Source organism: Salmo salar, chromosome 24 (genome assembly GCF_965601325.2).
Source record: "Salmo salar chromosome 24, fSalSal1, whole genome shotgun sequence".
Taxonomy (NCBI): domain Eukaryota; kingdom Metazoa; phylum Chordata; class Actinopteri; order Salmoniformes; family Salmonidae; genus Salmo; species Salmo salar.
This window is the reverse complement of record NC_138314.1, coordinates 11,827,680-11,850,383: the sequence shown is the minus strand read 5'-3', so window position 1 is coordinate 11,850,383 and position 22,704 is coordinate 11,827,680. Positions and strand designations below refer to the sequence as shown.

General features: G+C 45.4%; 1 protein-coding gene across 1 annotated transcript in view; it reads right to left on the bottom strand.

Moving 5' to 3' along the window:
* Positions 1-1,269: 1,269 nt before the first annotated feature.
* The window catches only part of tacr1a (tachykinin receptor 1a), a 36,377-nt gene continuing 14,942 nt past the window's right edge, over positions 1,270-22,704 (bottom strand). The window contains exons 3-5 of the mRNA XM_014170969.3: positions 17,359-17,509; positions 14,221-14,417; positions 1,270-5,023 (exon numbers count right to left, since the gene is read on the bottom strand). Coding sequence (XP_014026444.1) covers positions 4,654-5,023; positions 14,221-14,417; positions 17,359-17,509 — 718 coding nt within the window. The 3' untranslated portion in view covers positions 1,270-4,653. The remainder of the gene's footprint in view (positions 5,024-14,220; positions 14,418-17,358; positions 17,510-22,704) is intronic.

Below are 22,704 nucleotides of genomic sequence, written 5' to 3'. Positions count from 1 at the left end.
TACATCCTACATTCAACTACTTAGCATGTTATCTAACCCTTCTCCTAACCCTTACCTTAACCTAACTCCTAAACCGTAACCCTATAACCTAACTCCTAACCTTAACCCTAACCACTCACCCATAGCCTAGCAAACATTAGCCACCTAGCTAATGTTTAAATTATCCACCTAGCCACCTAGCTAATGATAGCCACAACAAATTGGAAATCGTAAAATATCATACATATTGCAAATTCTTAATATATTGTATGAATTGCAATGCGTAACATATAACAATTGTAATTCATAACATATCACACGAAATGTATAATGGAAGTCCACAAATTAATACATACATATGAACATACATACGTAACATATTATACTAAATTGAGTGTCTCGTATAGAATAATACGAAATGCTCTGAGACCAGGTTGCAGCTTTTCTCCCTCCAGCAGCTTGTAAACCACATCAGCTGCAATAGTTAGATATGTTCAATTGCTTTCATGTGCTGTTTAGCGTGACAGTTATATTCAAAACAAAATGTACAACAGAGACCAACACAGACCACACAAGCCAAGCCATGTGCAGTAGCAGTAAATGAGCAAGTGTTTGAAACATTACAGCATGGCAGGGGTAGGCAACTAGATTCAGCCATGGGACGATTTTTGTCGGAGCGTATGGTTGGAGGGCCGGAACCTAATTATAATAATCTGTATGCTGCAAATTGACCACAACTAAGTCCAAAAAGAGGTTGTATTTGAAAATAGCAATCATTTCATACCTTAATTGTGGGGGGAAATCACTTGCGGGCCGGTTTTGGCCCGTGGGCCACCTGTTGCCGACCCCTGCAGTATGAGTTCAACTGGTATGCTTAACAATGACATTTCAAAGTTATACAGAGAACCAACCAAACATAACTGTACTATGTACAAGGAGGTCCACACGAGATTAACTGATCTTTCAGCACTGTATCAGAGAGCATTGTGTGTAGCACCCTATTCCCTATGAGCCCTGGTCAAAAGAAATGCACTATATAGGGAATAGGGTGCCATTTGGGGGCGCAACTGTGGCTGTGGTAAACTATAAGCAGTGTGTGAGCTGCTGTCCAGCAATACTGCTGTAATCTTTGCTAACCCAGAAGTAAAATCTCACGTGATTTGGACAGCTGCTTTAAAAACTTCTGTGTTCGTACGTGTTCGAAATGGAGAGTTCCGGCAAAAACAAACCGTCTCCACCCTCGCAAAAGCAAGCTCTCTGTCAAAGCCCCCCCCCCACCCCAAAGCACTCGAGGCGAAGCAGTTTAAGTACCGCCTTTGCCCAATCCTGATATGTCCAAATGACCAGTGACGAAAAACTGGAACTGATGCTGCTCGGCCCTCACCCATCCCATTCAGTCCTGGCAGATTCTCTCCATCTAAACGCATCAAAGCAGTAGCCACTCAGATCACTGTAGCAGAGATAAGCACATCTCACGGTGCGTTGCACCAGCCAGAATCCATCATGTAGATGGTAGGCTCATACATACAGGTAAGTGAAAAACACATCACATCATTAAGGAAAGGAGAGATCTGCTCTTTTTACCCTGTGTGTGTGTGTGTGTGTGTGTGTCTGTGTGCATTCGTGTGCATGGATGTGTCTGTATGTGCCTATGTGCGTTTGTGTCTTTGTGTGTGCGCTTCTTTCTGTATGTGTGTGTACAGCTGTTCTGTATCATCCCATTCCGTCTCTCTCTCCCCTTGTGGGTAATTAGTGTGATTGGAGAGAGATGGCGTTGATGAGAACATTCAACCAGTTGAGTAGACAGCATGGCGCCAGCTCTCTCCCAACCCACAGGAACAAGGCCAGCCTATTGTCTCCATCACTACAGTGATCAAAACCAACACTGCTTTCTGAAATAAGCTACCATACATCCTGCAACATTGTCAATTAACAAACTTGTTTTGAATGAGGTTGAGTTCACATTCAGCTGCCTCTCTTTGGCATAATCTTCTCTTGAACCTGCCATCTGAAATGTAAAAATATTCTATTGAATTTAGACATTGAGTGTTTGGTCTATTTTTGGTTTCAGTATTCAGTTCAACTGTATGGGAGCTACCGACCTTTTGGATTAGGAGGGATGCCTTTTTGGCTAAACTAGTGTCTGCCTGAGAGGGTTTGTTTGGAGAGAAAAACAGGCTACCTGGTTCCCCATGTTAAATTAATCAGCTGCAAGGCGTGTTTCATTTAGTGGCTGTCTTGAGGAGAAATGCAATGTCTGGGTGAATCCTGTCCTCCTTACAGACTGTGCCCACTGAGACGTGTGTCTCACACACACACACACACACACACACACACACACACACACACACACACACACACACACACACACACACACACACACACACACACACACACACACACACACACACACACAACCATTAAAATTACATCTGAATGAATCTTAGAAGTATACCAGACACAGTAACATAGGAGTGGCAAGGCAGAAAGAATAGGTATCAAATTACAATGGGATAAGTAGATATTCTACACCCCTAATGATTTACGTTTTTGAATTCAGTACTCCAGATTCAGATTCAAAACAACATCCTGGTACTTTGCCAGCCAGGAAAGGTAGGAAAGGTAGACCGATCAAATCAAACTCTCTCTGTGGTGAACAGAAGCTAGCGGTACCAAAGGAGCAGATTCTGTTGGTTTCTGAAGCCATTGTGGTATGTTGAATTTATTGTCTTCCTAGAAATTGGGCTCTAGGGTTTTAATCGTTTGGGCAAAAAGCTTAGCCCATTCCTGAAAGCTAAGACTCTCCGGAACATGCATGACAGAAGACTGTGTTAGCCCACTTATCTAAAGCCCATAGGCATATGTTCAGGAAGTTAATGTAAAGGATGAATGCAGTACTGTATCTACCATATTGACCCTGAATATAAATATAGAATATGGAATTAAATTGAAGTAGAGTTTTAAACTTAATGCAATATTCATTAAATTCAGTTTCAAATCATGAAATACAATTTGAATTGATGAATTCAATTATTCAATAAGGCATTACAAATGCAAAAATATTGATTTAAAATTTAAAATGTTTATACAAACGTAAAATTGGGAAATTTAAATACATGTGTGTGAACAGCTGTGGGTGTCTGTGGGTCTGTGTGAGAATGTGTGATTATGTGTGTGCTGAACAGCATACGTACATACATAAGTGTACTCGTTAGGTTTCAGATGGTGGGGTAGGAGCTGCTGTGTCACAGCTATAACGGCTCCCTCCCGCTGAACTCACAGTCACACAGAGGTTGCATGGCAAAGGGCACCCTCTAGTCAAAAGCAATGCACTATCTAGGCAATAGGGTTCCATCTGAGACCCAGAGGTTTTATACAGAGAGAATTGCCTCAAAGCTGCCTCCCTTCATCCCTCAGCAGCATTATGCTAAGTATCCAGACCCATCTTCCCATCGCTGGTTACAAGAACTAACAAAAGCCTCACAGTGCAGTTTGTCTTTGTTTATGTAATCAGACTACATTTCTCCACTGTCTTATGTCCTGTGAGGTACACAGCTGACTAGCGCTCTGTTCAGGTCTATCCCACATTATTCCACTGAAGTCATGCTGAAAGGCCACCAGCTAAACACACCTCAGCCCCAGTTGTCTAATTTAGTTTCCCAGTAGTCTAGTTTCCCATGGAGTGCGGGCTTGTTAACCCCGGGCTTCGTTTCAGGGTCTTAGGCTATGCAACCGGAATACCAAGCTTATCATAGACATGTTCATGAGAACTGACTGTGCTCCCAGCAATCACACACTAATGCACTATTCACAGGTACTGGTGGTAATATGAACATTAGAAGCAACTGTGAATATGCTAGATAAGTAGTGGGTAGATTCTGATCATTGAAGGTTTGTAGATAGTGTAAAGGTTATAGGGTTCAGTTAGGGCTGGGTCCTGTATTAAGCTTGTTTTCTGTATTGATCAAGTCTTGTTAGCAACAAAAACCGACACGTGTGCAACTATGGGGCAAAACAGACAGGGTTGGTTTACATTTTTGACAACATGTAAAACACATTTTGTCTCCAATGTTTATTGAAAACATAAATAAAGTTGCACAATGAGTACTTGTTGTCTCTGAAATACATCCTTACATTTCTTGGTTAGCGTGCTAGCGAATTTTAGCATAGACGTGACAGCAGTCAAATACCTCAAAAAACAAGGTAAAACTAGCTGAAACGAGCCACTCACGATTTCACACTTGTCATTGTTGCTAGCCATCTGGCCATCCAGAATCACAACACACGGCTTTCTGCCCCATTGAAGCGTGCGCATCGTTTTCGTGACGTTCTCAGCTAACTCGTCTACAGCAGGTACCAGGTAGTGTGGGCTAGGTATGCCTTACGGCCTTAGTGTCTACTGACTCCTGTTTAGTTTGAATCAGGGCACCACGGAAAGCACAATGCCCTCTGAAGGGGAACCAAACCAAGCCTTAGTCACAGGCGGTAGACTTGATGCCCAACATTCAATGAAAGGACATTATACACATACATGGACGGAACCCACACACCAACACAAATGTACATTCACACACAAACACGTTCACGGGCACACACAAACACACATGCACACGGTCCCCATTGGCAGATATTGTGAGAGAGTGTTCAGCGGTGCTTGACTCTACTCTCCCCTCCCTACTCAGGCAGGTTGTTGTAGAAGCTGGAGGTCTCCGAAACGGTCTTGGAGATGCTGCGGGACGAAGAGCCATTGGAAGTCAGGTCCAGAGAGGAGCGCCTGGGTGCTGCCACACACAAACCCACTCCCCCTCCGCCAACCCCCCGTGCCCCGGCCTCACACCCGGTCCCAGATAGGGCCCCGAACCTGGGAGGCTCCAAGTCGTCGGCCACATGCGGCACGGCGGACACAGCGGTCTCCATGCGACTGGTCTTATACATGCTGGTCTGGGTCTGTAGGTAACGTGTGGACTTGAGCTCCAGACCCTCGTAAGAGCCAGCGGGGACACAGGGACAGCATCGGAACGCCTGCTTGAAGCCAGCTCGGAACCTAGGGAAGGACAGAGAGACAGATAGCACAGGACAGACAGACAGATAGCACAGGACAGACAGCACAAGACAGACAGACAGACAGACAGACAGACAGACAGACAGACAGACAGACAGACAGACAGACAGACAGACAGACACACAGACAGACAGACAGATAGCACAAGACAGACAGACAGATAGCACCAGACAGACAGACAGATAGCACAGACAGACAGACAGACAGACAGACAGACAGACAGACAGACAGACAGACAGACAGCACAAGAAAGATAGCACAGGACAGACAGACAGACAGACAGACAGACAGACAGACAGACAGACAGACAGACAGACAGACAGACAGACAGACAGACAGCACAGACAGACAGCAGACAGCACAGACAGACAGACAGACAGACAGCAGCAGACAGACAGACAGACAGACAGACAGACAGACAGACAGACAGACAGACAGATAGCACAAGACAGACAGACAGCACAAGACAGACAGATAGCACAAGACAGACAGACAGCACAAGACAGACAGATAGCACAAGACAGACAGATAGCACAAGACAGACAGACAGAGAGCACAAGACAGACAGACAGACAGACAGACAGACAGACAGACAGACAGCACAAGACAGACAGACAGACAGACAGCACAAGACAGACAGACAGCACAAGACAGACAGACAGACAGACAGACAGACAGACAGACAGACAGACAGACAGACAGACAGCACAAGACAGACAGACAGACAGACAGACAGACAGACAGACAGACAGACAGATAGCACAAGACAGACAGACAGACAGACAGACAGGCAGATAGCACAAGACATATAGCACAAGACAGACAGACAGACAGACAGACAGACAGACAGACAGACAGACAGACAGACAGACAGACAGACAGACAGATAGCACAAGACAGACAGACAGACAGACAGATAGACAGCACAAGACAGACAGATAGCACAAGACAGATAGCACAAGACAGACAGACAGACAGACAGACAGACAGACAGACAGACAGACAGACAGACAGACAGACAGACAGCACAAGACAGATAGCACAAGACAGAAAGAGAGACAGACAGATAGCACAAGACAGACAGACAGACAGACAGACAGACAGACAGACAGACAGACAGACAGACAGACAGACAGATAGCACAAGACAGACAGACAGACAGACAGACAGATAGACAGCACAAGACAGACAGATAGCACAAGACAGATAGCACAAGACAGACAGACAGACAGACAGACAGACAGACAGACAGACAGCACAAGACAGACAGAGAGACAGACAGATAGCACAAGACAGACAGAGAGAGACAGACAGACAGACAGACAGACAGACAGACAGCACAAGACAGACAGACAGACAGACAGACAGACAGAGAGCACAAGACAGACAGACAGCACAAGACAGACAGACAGACAGATAGCACAAGACAGACAGACAGACAGACAGCACAAGACAGACAGACAGACAGACAGCACAAGACAGACAGATAGCACAGGAAAGATAGCACAGGACAGACAGACAGATAGACAGCACAAGACAGACAGATAGCACAGGAAAGATAGCACAGGACAGACAGACAGACAGACAGACAGAGACAGACAGATTGCACAAGACAGACAGACAGACAGACAGACAGACAGACAGACAGACAGACAGACAGACAGACAGACAGACAGACAGACAGCACAAGACAGATAGCACAAGACAGACAGAGAGACAGACAGATAGCACAAGACAGACAGAGAGAGAGACAGACAGACAGACAGACAGACAGAGAGCACAAGACAGACAGACAGACAGACAGACAGCACAAGACAGACAGACAGACAGACAGACAGACAGACAGACAGACAGACAGACAGCACAAGACAGACAGATAGCACAGGAAAGATAGCACAGGACAGACAGACAGATAGACAGCACAAGACAGACAGATAGCACAGGAAAGATAGCACAGGACAGACAGACAGATAGACAGCACAAGACAGACAGATAACACAGGAAAGATAGCACAGGACAGACAGACAGACAGAGACAGACAGATTGCACAAGACAGAGCAGACAGACAGACAGACAGGACAGACAGACAGACAGACAGCACAAGACAGATAGCACAAGACAGACAGAGAGACAGACAGATAGCACAAGACAGACAGAGAGAGAGACAGACAGACAGACAGACAGACATAGAGCACAAGACAGACAGACAGACAGACAGACAGACAGACAGACAGACAGACAGACAGACGGTAGCACAAGACAGACAGACAGACAGCACAAGACAGACAGACAGACAGACAGACAGACAGCACAAGACAGACAGATAGCACAGGAAAGATAGCACAGGACAGACAGACAGATAGACAGCACAAGACAGACAGATAGCACAGGAAAGATAGCACAGGACAGACAGACAGACAGACAGACAGACAGACAGACAGACAGACAGACAGAGACAGACAGATTGCACAAGACAGACAGACAGACAGACAGACAGACAGACAGACAGACAGACAGACAGACAGACAGGAGGCAGGAGGCAGGCAGGCAGATAGCACAAGACAGACAGACAGATAGCACAAGACAGACAGACAGATAGCACAAGATGGACAGACAGACAGACAGACAGACAGACAGATAGCACAAGACAGACAGACAAACAGACAGACAGCACAAGACAGACAGATAGCACAAGACAGACAGACAAACAGACAGACAGCACAAGACAGACAGATAGCAAAGGAAAGATAGCACAAGACAGACAGACAGACAGACAGCCACACAGACAGACACACAGACAGATGCACAGACAGACAGACAGGCAGATAGCACAAGAAAGACAGACAGACAGACAGCACAAGACAGACAGATAGCACAAGACAGACAGACAAACAGACAGACAGCACAAGACAGACAGATCGCACAAGACAGACAGACAAACAGATAGACAGCACACGACAGACAGATAGCACAGGAAAGATAGCACAGGACAGACAGACAGACAGACAGACAGACAGAGACAGACAGATTGCACAAGACAGACAGACAGACAGACAGCACAAGACAGCACAAGACAGACAGACAGACAGACAGACAGACAGACAGACAGACGCGCGGTAGCACAAGACAGACAGATAGCACAAGACAGACAGACAGACAGACAGACAGACAGACAGACAGACAGACAGAGGTAGCACAAGACAGACAGACAGACAGCACAAGACAGACAGATAGCACAGGAAAGATAGCACAGGACAGACAGACAGACAGACAGCACAAGACAGACAGACAGACAGACAGACAGACAGACAGACAGACAGACAGACAGCACAAGACAGACAGACAGCACAAGACAGACAGACAGACAGACAGCACAAGACAGACAGATAGCACAGGAAAGATAGCACAGGACAGACAGACAGATAGACAGCACAAGACAGACAGATAGCACAGGAAAGATAGCACAGGACAGACAGACAGATAGACAGCACAAGACAGACAGATAGCACAGGAAAGATAGCACAGGACAGACAGACAGACAGACAGACAGAGACAGACAGATTGCACAAGACAGACAGACAGACAGACAGACAGACAGACAGCACAAGACAGATAGCACAAGACAGACAGAGAGACAGACAGATAGCACAAGACAGACAGAGAGAGAGACAGACAGACAGACAGACAGACAGACAGACAGACAGACAGACAGACAGACAGACAGACAGACAGACAGACAGAGAGCACAAGACAGACAGACAGACAGACAGCACAAGACAGACAGACAGACAGACAGACAGACAGACAGACAGACAGATAGCACAAGACAGACAGACAGACAGCACAAGACAGACAGACAGACAGACAGCACAAGACAGACAGATAGCACAGGAAAGATAGCACAGGACAGACAGACAGATAGACAGCACAAGACAGACAGATAGCACAGGAAAGATAGCACAGGACAGACAGACAGACAGACAGACAGACAGACAGAGACAGACAGATTGCACAAGACAGACAGACAGACAGACAGACAGACAGACAGACAGACAGATAGTACAACACAGACAGACAGACAGACAGACAGACAGACAGACAGACAGACAGACAGACAGACAGACAGACAGACAGGCAGGCAGGCAGGCAGGCAGATAGCACAAGACAGACAGACAGATAGCACAAGACAGACAGACAGACAGCACAAGACAGACAGACAGATAGCACAAGATGGACAGACAGACAGACAGACAGACAGACAGACAGACAGACAGACAGACAGACAGACAGACAGACAGACAGATAGCACAAGACAGACAGACAAACAGACAGACAGCACAAGACAGACAGATAGCACAAGACAGACAGACAAACAGATAGACAGCACAAGACAGACAGATAGCACAGGAAAGATAGCACAGGACAGACAGACAGACAGACAGACAGACAGACAGAGACAGACAGATTGCACAAGACAGACAGACAGACAGACAGCACAAGACAGACAGACAGACAGCACAAGACAGACAGACAGACAGACAGACAGACAGACAGACAGACAGACAGACAGACAGACAGACAGACAGACAGGGAGATAGCACAAGACAGACAGACAGACAGACAGACAGACAGACAGACAGACAGACAGACAGACAGACAGACAGACAGACAGACAGACAGACAGACAGATAGCACAAGACAGACAGATAGCACAAGACAGACAGATAGCACAAGACAGACAGACAGACAGACAGACAGATAGCACAAGACAGACAGACAGACAGCACAAGACAGACAGATAGCACAGGAAAGATAGCACAGGACAGACAGACAGCACAAGACAGACAGACAGACAGACAGACAGCACAGGAAAGATAGCACAGGACAGACAGACAGATAGCACAAGACAGACAGACAGACAGACAGACAGACAGACAGACAGACAGATAGCACAAGACAGACAGATAGCACAAGACAGACAGACAGACAGCACAAGACAGACAGATAGCACAGGAAAGATAGCACAGGACAGACAGACAGACAGACAGACAGACAGACAGACAGACAGACAGACAGACAGACAGACAGACAGACAGAGACAGACAGATTGCACAAGACAGACAGACAGACAGACAGACAGACAGACAGACAGACAGCACAAGACAGCACAAGACAGACAGACAGACAGACAGACAGACAGACAGACAGACAGACAGACAGACAGACAGACAGACAGACAGACAGACAGACAGACAGACAGGGAGATAGCACAAGACAGACAGACAGACAGACAGACAGACAGACAGACAGACAGACAGACAGACAGACAGACAGACAGACAGACAGATAGCACAAGACAGACAGACAGACAGACAGACAGATAGCACAAGACAGACAGACAGACAGATAGCACAAGAGAGACAGACAGACAGCACAAGATAGACAGACAGACAGACAGATAGCACAAGACAGACAGATAGCACAAGACAGACAGACAGACAGCACAAGACAGACAGATAGCACAGGAAAGATAGCACAGGACAGACAGACAGACAGACAGACAGACAGACAGACAGACAGACAGACAGACAGACAGACAGACAGACAGCACAAGACAGACAGACAGACAGACAGACAGCACAAGCACAGACAGACAGACAGACAGACAGACAGACAGACAGACAGACAGACAGACAGACAGACAGACAGACAGACAGACAGACAGACAGACAGACAGACAGACGAGAGACCAGATTTTTTTTAAAGGGGAATGTGAAAAAGCTGAGGATATAGAGTAAGAAGAAGAGGAAAGAGTTTGATGGAAAATGAGCGGAGGCAGATGTGGAGAGGAGAGGGGTGCTGCAGAATGTTTCATGACTTAGTTACACTCCTAGAGAACTGCCAGGGTCTAACTCTCACATTTTGGTTTTGTACTTTAACGACACTCAGCCATAACCTAGTGTGAAATAGGCATCTTTCAGAGACACTAGACAGCCGGCAGGTGGTTGTTAGGAAAACCAATGGGAGGTTGGTTCTTCATAAAATTTACCACCACAGTGAATTAACCATATTTACAATAGCAAAAAATGTAAGATACAGGTTTCAAATTTGAATGTAGTATGCTACAGTACTGTAAATTACAGCACATTACACTGTTTTCACATTTGGCAATACACTTGCACTACCAATTAAAATTGACTGAACATCACATTCCATAATTCAAATCAAATCAAACTTAATTTGTCACATGCGCCGAATACAACAAGTGTAGACCTTTCTGTGAAATGCTTACTTACAAGCCCTTAGCCAACAGTGCAGTTCAAGAAGAGTTAAGAAAATATTTACCAAATAAAATAAAGTAAAAATAATAAAAAATAACCCAATAAAATAACAATAACGAGGCTAAATACAGGGGATACTGGTACCGAGTCAGTGTGCGGGAGTACAGGTTAGTTGAGGTAATTTGCACATGTAGGTAGGGGTGAAGTGACTATGCATAGATAATAAACAGCGAGTAGCAGCAGTGTACAAAATAAATGGAGGGGGAGGGGGGGCAATTTAAATAGTCCGGTGGCCATTTGATTAACTGTTCAGCAATCTTTTGGCTTGGGGGTAGAAGCTGTTTTTAAGGAGGCTTTTGGTCCTAGACTTGGTGCTCCGGTACCGCTTGCCGTGCGGTAGCAGAGAAAACAATCTATGACTTGGGTGACTGAAGTCTCTTACAATTTTATGGGCTTTCCTCTGACACCGCCTATTATATAGGTCCGGGATGGCAGGAAGCTTGGCCAATGATGTACTGGGCCGTACGCACTACCCTCTGTAGTGCCTCACGGTCAGATGCCGAGAAGTTGCCACACCAGGCGGTGATGCAACCGGTCAGGATGATCTCGCTGGTGCAGCTGTAGAACTTTGATGATCTGGGGACACATGCCAAATCTTTTCAGTCTCCTGAGGGGGAAAAGGTTTTGTCGTGCCCTCTTCACGACTGTCTTGGTGTGTTTGGACCATGATAGTTTGTTGGTGATGTGGACACCAAGGAACTTGAAACTCTCGAACCTGCTCCACTACAGCCCCGTCAATGTTAATGGGGGCCTGTTTGGCCCGCCTTTTCCTGTAGTCCACAATCAGCTCCTTTGTCTTGCTCACATTGAGGAAGAGGTTGTTGTCCTGGCACCACACTGCCAGGTCTCTGACCTCCTCCCTATAGGCTGTCTCATCGTTGTCAGTGATCAGGCCTACTACTGTTATGTCGTCAGCAAACTTAATGATGGTGTTGGAGTTATGTTTGGCTACGCAGTTGTGGGTGAACAGAGAGTACAGGAGCGGACTAAGTACACACCTATGAGGGGCCCCAGTGTTGAGTATCAGCGTGGCAGATGTGTTGTTGCCTACCCTTACCACCTGGGGAAGGCCCGTCAAGAAGTCCAGGATCCAGTTGCAGAGGGAGGTGTTTAGTCCCAGGGTCCTTAGCTTAGTGATGAGCTTTGAGGGCACTATGGTGTTTAACGCTGAGCTGCAGTCAATGAATAGCATTCTCACATAGGTGTTCCTTTTGTCCAGGTGGGAAAGGGCAGTGTGGAATGCGATTGAGATTGTGTCATCTGTGGATCTGTTGGGGTGGAATGCGAATTAAAGTGGGTCTAGGGTATCTGGGAGGAGGCTGTTGATGTGAGCCATGACCAGCCTTTCAAAGCACTTCATGGCTACTGATGTGAGTGCTACGGGCGGTAATCATTCAGGCAGGTTACCTTCGCTTCCTTGGGCACAGGGACTATGGTGGTCTGCTTGAAACATGTAGGTATTACAGACTCAATCAGGGAGATGTTGAAAATGTCATTTGGTCCATGCTTTGAGTACACATCCCGGTAATCCATCTGGCCCCGCGGCTTTGTGAATGTTGACCTGTTTAAAGGTCTTGCTCACATCGGCTACTGAGAGCGTTATCACACAGTCATCCAGAACAGCTGGTGCTTTCGTGCATGCTTCAGTGTTGCTTGCCTCGAAGCGAGCATAAAAGGCATTTAGCTCGTCTGGTAGGCTTGCGTCACTGGGCAGCTCACGTCTGGGTTTCCCTTTGTAGTCCGTAATAGTTTTCAAGTCCTGCCACCTCCGACGAGCGTCAGAGCCGTTGTAGTAGGATTCAATCTCATGTGTGATCAAAGCTGTGATCATTGAAGACGTCTTTCACAATGTAATCAAATGAAAGACACGAAAGAAACAATGTTTTGATGGCACTAGTTTGCATCAAGCCTGTCTTGAGCATTTGGCCATAGGTTTTCATCGAAATTGCAGTAAATATCTTCATTGTTCATGCACTTAGGGAAAAACCTTTAAGCATGTCGAATCCAAACCTGACATAAGTCTGGATTGAAATCATTGTATGCCTCAGCGAATACTATAGTAAAGTCTGCAAAAACACTACAGTGAATACTGTAGTATTCCTACCACAGTACGCACTATATTCTTTTTTCATGTGGGCTTGATAAAATAAAAATCATAATAGTCATCATCATAGTATTACATTTGAGCATATCATACTTTTATGTTTCTACTTTATAGACATACATTTTCATAATCTAGCTCTCAAAATCTGCAGTAGACAAACCAGTTTACATCTATAGGTTTACCAAACGTTTAAGTGATCATCAGTCAAATTAAGTAATAGTAAAATGTTTTCAAAAGAGAAGAGAATCATATCAAAAGTAATGTGAGCATTGCATTGTGAAAGGCAATTACTTTAAATGAAAATGTATTGCAATGTGAAACATGTATTTCTAGATGAAACTGATTAAGTTTGGTGAAAAAATGACTATGATTTTGTGTGTTTAGAGTTTTGATGATCTGTTTTGAGTTTTGTACCACATAATTGTGAAAATTACACCAAAGCATTAAAAAACTGTAACAAGTCATATTAGAGCAAGTAGTTGTTGTTCATGCAAGAATTCATTTTTCTTTCATTTTGCCTTCACCACATAAGTAAAGGTTATGAATAATATGTGATGAATGTTCCTCAACATATAAATAATGCAATGAATAAATAATCTACCTAATAAAAAACAGGTAAGAGAATTTTAAACCATTTTGATTTACCCATTGTGTGTGTGCCTGTGTGTGTGCCTAGGTGCCTGTGTGTGTGCCATATGCACGCACCTGTGTGTGTTCCTCCGTGGTGTACCTACCTGTCGTTGAGACAGCAGTAGATGATTGGGTTGTACATGGTGGAGCTCATGGCCAGCCACATGACAGCCAGGTATACTTGTTGGATGTAGAGCGTCTCAAACAGGAGGGGGAAGTACAGATGGAGCAGGAAGTACACGTGGTAGGGCAGCCAGCAGATAGCAAATGTACACACCACCACGATCATCATCTTCACCACCTAACACAGACAGAGACACAGATAAACCACAGGATTGGGGTTCATTAAAATTCTAATGACAGAGATCCTATTAAATTAGTTCTGTAATTCTGAGTTCGATTCAGTCATTTCAGGAGGCATTTCATTGATATATCGTCTAATCTTTCCCAGAGCCCCACAGTAAATATTTACCCTACAATACCCCTGATTTGTTAGTGTACAGATATAGGATCTTAATTTGAGCCAGTTTGCTACAGCAGGAAAATAATCCTGCAGCAACAGGAAATGTGAATTATTATGTGGATTATAATTAATGGACATAAAAATAAAAAATAAGCTCAAATACACTACAAGTTTAAAATGTCCTGCAACAGGGTGATCAATAAAGATCCTACTGTACACCTGTACCTTGCATCCATGATATAATACTATGGTCAACGCTATTTCTTTAAACCTAGTGTTAGTGTATGGTACCTTGTGTTTGGCTGTGAGCTGGGCTGGTGTAACCCAGGGTTACTGTGCTGTACCTTTAATTATAGTCTGTGCTGTACCTTTAATTATAGTGTGTGCTGTACCTTTTATTATAGTGTGCTGTACCTTTTATTATATTGTGCTGTACCTATTATTATAGTGTGCTGTACCTTTAATTATAGTGTGCTGTACCTTTAATTATACTGTTGTCACGCCCTGACCTGAGAGAGCCGTTTTTCTCTGTTTGGTTAAGTCAGGGTGTGACATGGGGTGGGCATTCTATGTTTTCTATTTCTTTGTGTTTAGCCGAGTATGGTTCCAGCTGTCTATCGTTGTCTCTGATTGGGAATCATACTTAGGCAGCCTTTTCCCCACCTGTGTTTGTGGGTAATTACTATTTCTGTGAGTATTTTGTGTGCGCCACAGTCGCGTCACGTGTCTTTCTGTTTACCTGTTTATTGTTTTGTTCGGTTTTCTCCAATAAAGTATGTGGAATTACCGGCATGCTGCGCCTTGGCTGATTTATGACAGGGAGTTTGAGGACAGTGAACGTGACAGAATTACCCACCACAAGAAGGCCAAGCAGCGTGCGCTTACTGGGAAGACGAGCTGGACCGGGGAGAATCAACAACGACGGAAACACGAGAGGCAGTCCCCAAAGAATTGTTTTTTTGGGGGGGGGCACACGGGGAGTTTGGCTAAGTCAGGGTGGAGACCTGAGCCAACTCCCCGTGCTTACCGTGGGGAGTGAGTGACTGAGCAAGCACCATGTTATGCTGTGATACGAACTGTCGCCAGTGCGCATTCACAGCCCGGTGCGCTCTGTGCCAGCGCCCCGCATTTGCCGGGCTAGAGTTAGCATTCAGCCAGGAAGGGTGGTGCCAGCTCAGCGCTCCTGGTCTCCAGTGTGCCTCCTCGGTCCAGGATATCCTGCGCCAGCTTTACGCACTGTGTCGCCAGTACGCCTTCACAGTCCAGTTCGTCCTGTGCCAGCGCCCCGCACTTGCCGGGCTAAACTGAGCATCCAGCCAGGATGGGTTGTGCCAGCCATACGCTCCAGACCTCCAGTGCGCCTCCACGGCCCAGTATATCCTGCGCCAGTTCTACACACTGTGTCGCCAGTGCGCCTTCACAACCCAGTTCGTCCTGTGCCAGCGCCCCGCACTTGCCGGGCTAAAGAAAGCATCCAGCCAGGACGGGTTGTGCCAGCCCTAAGCTCCAGACCTCCACTGCGCCTCTACGGCCCACTATACCCTGTGCCTGCTCTGTGCACCCGGTCTCCAGTGCGTCTCCCCAGTCTGGTGAGACCGGTTCCAGCTCCACGTAAGAAGCCTCCAGTGATGATCCATGGTCCGAAGCCTCCAGTGATGATCCATGGCATGAAGCCTCCAGTGATGATCCATGGCACGAAGCCTCCAGTGGTGATCCATGGCCCGGAGCCTGTAGGGATGATCCATGGCACGAAGCCTCCGGTGATGATCCATGGCAAGAAGCCTCCGGTGATGATCCATTGCAAGAAGCCTCCAGTGATGACCCATTGCGCGGAACCTGTAGTGATGATCCACGGCACGGAGCCTCCAGCGATGATCCACGGCACGGAGCCTCCAGCGACGTCCCCCAGTCCGGAGCCTCCAGCGGCGTCCCCCAGTCCGGAGCCTCCAGCGGCGTCCCCCAGTCCGGAGCCTCCAGCGACGTCCCGCAGTCCGGAGCCTCCAGCGGCGGTCTGCAGTCCGGAGTCTCCGGCGATGATCCGTGGTCCGGTAATACAAAAGTGGAGGGATCAGCGGGCGCCACCATGGGTAGATGCCCACCCGGACCCTCCCCTATAGGTTCAGGTTTGCGGCCGGGAGTCCGCACCTTTTTGGTACTGTCACGCCCTGAACTGAGAGCCGTTTTTCTCTGTTTGGTTAGGTAAGAGTGTGACATGGGGTGGGCATTCCATATTTTCTATTTCTTTGTGTTTAGCCGAGTATTGTTCCTAATCAGAGGCAGCTGTCTATCGTTGTCTCTGATTGGGAATCATACTTAGGCAGCCTTTTCCCCACCTGTGTTTGTGGGTAAATATTATTTCTGTGAGTGTTTTGTGTGCGCCACCGTCGCGTCACAGATCTTTCTGTTTACTTGTTTATTGTTTTGTTCAGTTTTCTCCAATAAAGTATGTGGAATTACCGGCACGCTGCGCCTTGGCTGATTTATGACAGGGAGTTTAAGGACAGTGAACGTGACAACTGTGCTGTACCTTTAATTATAGTGTGCTGTACCTTTAATTATAGTGTGAGCTGTAGCTTTAATTATAGTGTGAGCTGTACCTTTAATTTTAGTGTGAGCTGTACCTTTAATTATAGTGAGCTGTACCTTTAATTATAGTGTGCTGTACCTTTAATTATAGTGTGAGCTGTACCTTTAATTTTAGTGTGAGCTGTACCTTTAATTATAGTGAGCTGTACCTTTAATTATAGTGTGCTGTACCTTTTATTATAGTGTGCTGTACCTTGCGTTTCGCAGTGAGCTGCTCCTTGTAGCGGTCAGAGGAGTCTCCAGGTATGTTACTGGCCCAGAGAGTGAGGCCCACCACCAGATAGGCACAGCCCATCACCAGTAGAGGCAGGAAGTAGATCAGCACTGTCACGCACATGTAGTACCTACAGGACACGACAGGGAGGGGAAGACAAGATCAGCATGCAGCACTGCTACATTGTACCTACAGGAATGGGGAAGAACATCTGCACAGTCACCCACACATACAGGTAACTGCCAAAATAATGGAAACACTTTAGTAAATGACGAATAGAAAATATATTGAAAGCAGGTGCTTCCACACAGGTGTGGTTCCTGAGTTAATTCAGCAATTTGATGATTTGATGAGCATGAAAGCGTTGTAAACCATATGCCATGGCCATCTCAGTCACCAGATCTCAACCCAATTTAACACTTATGGGAAATTCTGGAGTGCTGCCTGAGACCACGTTTTCCACCACTATCAACAAAACACTAAATTATAGAATTTATCATGGAAGAATCCCTCCAATAGAGTTTCCCAAACTTGGTGCACGTTCTTGTTTTGGCCCTAGCACTACACAGCTGATTCAAATAACTAATCATCACTCTTTGATTATTTCAATCAGATGTGTAGTGCTAGGGTGATACTTATCAGGTAACTGTATCTTTACGGCAGGTGCAACAGTAATAGGGTATGAATAAGGGCCTCCTTATCGAGCAAACATATCTAATACAACTATTCTGAGAACATTTTTCTATATTTACATGGCAAAGGAACTAACTCCCCCCCATAATTAACTTTCCAATAATAAATAACAAATTAAGAACATTAAGAGAGCTCAGATTCAGTTAATATGAGTTAATGGCTTGGGTATCAGACACAGTAGCCGGTCTCTCCTCCCCAGAGACTTTCATGGAAGTCTGTGTGTTTTTTTTTTAATTTTATTTTTTTTTAAACAAGGAAAATTCAGACAATTATTATAATCAGATAGAACACCCAGGAGGACAGAGACACAACATCAGCCTTCAGGCCCTCATACCGACCTACTGAGCAAAATGCAGGTGCACCAGAGGATCAAACCTGGCTCACACAGTACACAAGGCATAAGAAATGAGCCCAAAGAGAGAGAAGCTGCAATTCAACCAATTGACTTGAAGGCTTATCTTTTTTTTGCACCAATGGTTTTCCTCCCCAAAAGCTCTGTTGTACCTTTTTATTCTCTAGTGATGCATGCAGCGTTTTAGTTTTTGGGATATAAAAGGTAAGACAACTGTGGAAAGCATCTGTTTGTGTTTGCCGAGGAATCCAATAATCAAGGTATACTTCCGAATTGTGTCAGTGAAGCCATTTATCTACTTCCCTAGAGTCTGTTAAACTCGTGGACACCATTTTTTTTGTCTCTGTGTCCATTATGAAGGAAGTTATAGGTAGTTTCGCGAATCAATGCTAACTAGCATTATCTCAATGACTGGAAGTCTGTGGGAACAGCTGGAAGTCTACAGTCAACAATAGTTAGCAATTGCGCTAACGCAACATAACAACTTCCTCTGAGAGAGACATAAAAATGGTATCCACGAATTCATCTGACTCTGGGGAAGTAGATAAAGGGCATTGCCAACATCCTGAAATATCCCTTTAATGGCATTCACAGTCTGTTTACCGTGAAATGTTTGGGAACTGCATGAGAGAGTACAGGCAGCAAATTGGTAATGGGTGGGCTCCTGTACAGACTTCCCCTGACTTTTTTGTCTGAGATGTGTGAAATTAACTGTCACAGCTCCCTAATACTTGCTTTTTGTAAATAATATGATAGGAGGGGGAAAATGAATTAAATTCAAAAGGAGGACACACCAAGTTTCTAAACACAGAGGAGCAACATCGCGAGACTGCCGGTAACACTTGTGAAACAGACCAAGCAGACCAGGCCAGGGTTTGGGGTTTGGGAAGTAAATGAGAGAAGTTAAACATTCCTCCTTACTTGTTCATTTTCCTGGTTCGAGCCAATGTCTTATAAAACAACCTTGTTAAAGAGATAAATGTTTCATTTTAGTCAAAAACAACTTTATATCGAAGAAGTGCCTTTGACTTGATGGCCTGACCACACGCAGTTCGGCACGAGACAAAGTTTAGACCCAAAGTTTAGACCCCGTTAGACCCGAAGTTTCCGCACATGAGCGTAGCTAGCCAATGACGTCATGACATCGCCTACAAGTGTGATTGGGGATTTCTATTGGAGAAGCTGTTTTCTGCCTATCTTCATACTGTACTGTCTTTGGAGAACAGGTAGGCAGTACTTCCTCAGATAAAGTCTTGTTTTATAGTGAACAAAAATATAAAAGCAACATGTAAATTGTTGGTCCCATGTTTCATGAGCTGAAATATAAGATCCCTGAAATTGTCCATATGCACAAAAAGCTTATTTCGCTCCAATTTTGTGAACACATTTGTTTGCTTCCCTGTTAGTGAGCATTTCTGCTTTGCCAAGATAATCCATCCACCTGACAGGTGTGATATATCAAGAAGCTGATTAAACAGCATGATCCTTCCACAAGTTCCCCTTGTGCTAGGGACAATTAAAAGCCACTCCAAAATGTGCAGTTTTGTCACACAACACAATGCCACATATTCCTCAGGTTTTGAGGGAGAGGGCAATTGGCATGCTGACTGCAGGAATATCCTCCAGAGTAGTTGCCAGATAACTGAATGTTTATTTGTCTACGATAAGCCGCCTCCAATGTCGCTTTAGAGAATTTGGCAGTACGTCCGACCGGCATCACAACCGCAGACCATGTGTAACCATGCCAGCCCAGGACCTCCACATCCGTGTTCTTCACTGGCGGGACAGTCTGAGATGAGCCACCCGGACAGCTGATGAAACTGTGGGTTTGCACAACCAAATCATTTTTTCAGAAACCGTCTCAGGGAAGCTCATCTACGTGCTTGTCGTCCTCACCAGGGTCTTCGCCTGACTGCAGTTCGGCGTTGTAAACAACTTCGATTTCCACTGTACAGAGCAGATGGCGTTGTGTGGGCGAGCAGTTTGCTGATGTCAACGTTGTGAACAAAGTGCCCCATGGTGGCGATGGGTTTATGGTATGGGCAGGCATGAGCTACGGAGCACGAACAAATTGCATTTTATCTTTGGCAATCTGAGTACACAGAGAGACCATGACAAAATCCTGAGGCCCATTGTCGTGCCATTCATCCTCCACCATCACCTTATGTTTCAGCATGAAAATGCACGGCCCCATGTCGCAAGGATCTGTACACAATTCCTGGAAGCTGAAAACGTCCTAGTTCTTCCATGGCCTGAATACTCACCAGACATGTCACCCATTTCCCACCAATATCCAGCAACTTCGCACAGCCATAAAGAGGAGTGGAACAACATTCCACAGGCCACAATAAACAGCCTGATCAACTTTATGCGAAGGAGACTCTATGCATGTTGCGCTGATCCATAGATTAGGGCCTAATGAATTTATTTCAATTGACTGATTTTATTATATGAACTGTAATTCAGTAAAATCTTTGAAATTGTTGCATGTTGCGTTTATATTTTTGTTCAGTGTATTTGTAACAGAGAAACCAACAACGGTGCCATATTTTCATCCCTCTCTCTCAACATGAAAGAATTCTCAAATCGCACCCTATTCCCTATGTGGTACACTAGGGTGCCATTTGGGACGCAATCTGAGGGACTTCCAAATACGGACACATAGAAAGAATGTGTATATCAGGCCAGCTTTTCCATTCTTACCTCCCTATGACTCTGTCAGCAAAGCATGTGTTTAATTTCTCCGACAGTTTTCAGGGTTGTTGTTGTCACTAGTATAACTATTTTCTTCAGGGGAATATTTCAAAAGGTAGCAGGGCTTATCAGTGTGTTTTGGTTTGGCAGGCTGAGGATCTGACTGTTTGCAGGTCCTTATCAGGGTCACTTCACTTGGAGACTGTGAGTCAGACAGCATTTTAGTATTTTGCAACACCCATCACAAGCAGCTGAGGATATCATATGTCGTCGACGCACTCATGCAGACACACTCACCAGGCAGACGCATGCATTGACACACAGACATGCCATAGACATACTTTAGAGAAACACACAAATGCATGCACACAAACTCGCAAACACGTACAGTTACACACATACACTATTAGAAAAAAAGGTGCTATTTAGAACCTAAAAGGTTTCTTCAGCTGTCCCAATTGGACAACACTTTGAAGAACCATTTTTGGTTCCAGGTAGAACCATTTTGGTTCCAGGTAGAACCCTTTTTTGGTTCAATGTAGAACACAGGAGGTTGGTGGCACCTTAATTGGGAAGGACGGACTCGTGGTAATGGTTGGAGCGAAATAGGTGGAATGGTATCAACTACGTTAAACACATGGTTTCCATTGTGTTTGATGCCATTCCATTTACTCCATTCCAGCCATTATTATGAGCCGTCCTCCCCTCAGCAGCATCCACTGGTATAGAACCCTTTCGACATGGATCCCAAAAGGGTTCTACCTGGGTTCTACCTGGAAGTGTACAGATGTAAGATCTTTTAGCCAATAATCCTGCAGACACAGGAAATGTGAATTATTATGTGGATTATAATTATTGGACATCTTTGTAGGGGTTGATACATATTTCATAAGGGAAAATTAAGTCTGAAATTGCAAAGTGGAAATTAGAAACTTCTTAAGTTCACCTGCAACAAGGTGATCAAATTAAGATCCTACAAATGAAGATGCTTAAATGCACACACACACACACACACACACACACAGTTTGGTGGGAGTGTGTAGAAAAATTTACATTTGGTTCTAAAAACTATTGTTTGTCTAAAGAACTGTCAGTACTTCCAGTAGAGCCTGTTGTGGGTATAAGGCAATTTACAGAAATCAGTGCGGCCTTGAGCAAACTTCCCCGGAATACATAATGAGCCTGGTGGCTGCCTGCATCCTGCCTCTCCTCTCCCATCTTCTCCTCTCCTCTCCTCTCTCTCCCCATCCTCTCGTCTCCTCTCCCTCCTGCCCCCTGCCTCCTGCTCGCTGGGCAAGCAGTAAAGAGAAGTGAGTGTCTGTCACCTAAGTGTCACAGCACCGTTATCAATAAAAATCCTGCCAAATAAAGTCACACTGGAAGGACTTGCTGCTCATTAATTTTCTGTCTTCTCTTCCTGCCTTACTGTCCAGCCGAGCTCTAGACTGGATCTCAACGTTTGTCTGTGTTCTGTTGCGCCATGTGTGGGCCGCTGTTGCTGTTCTTTGGACTTTGCTGGGAGAAGAGAATGAAGCCTGGGCGTCTGCAGAGGGAGATGAATGTAGTGGCTGAGGTAACATGACACC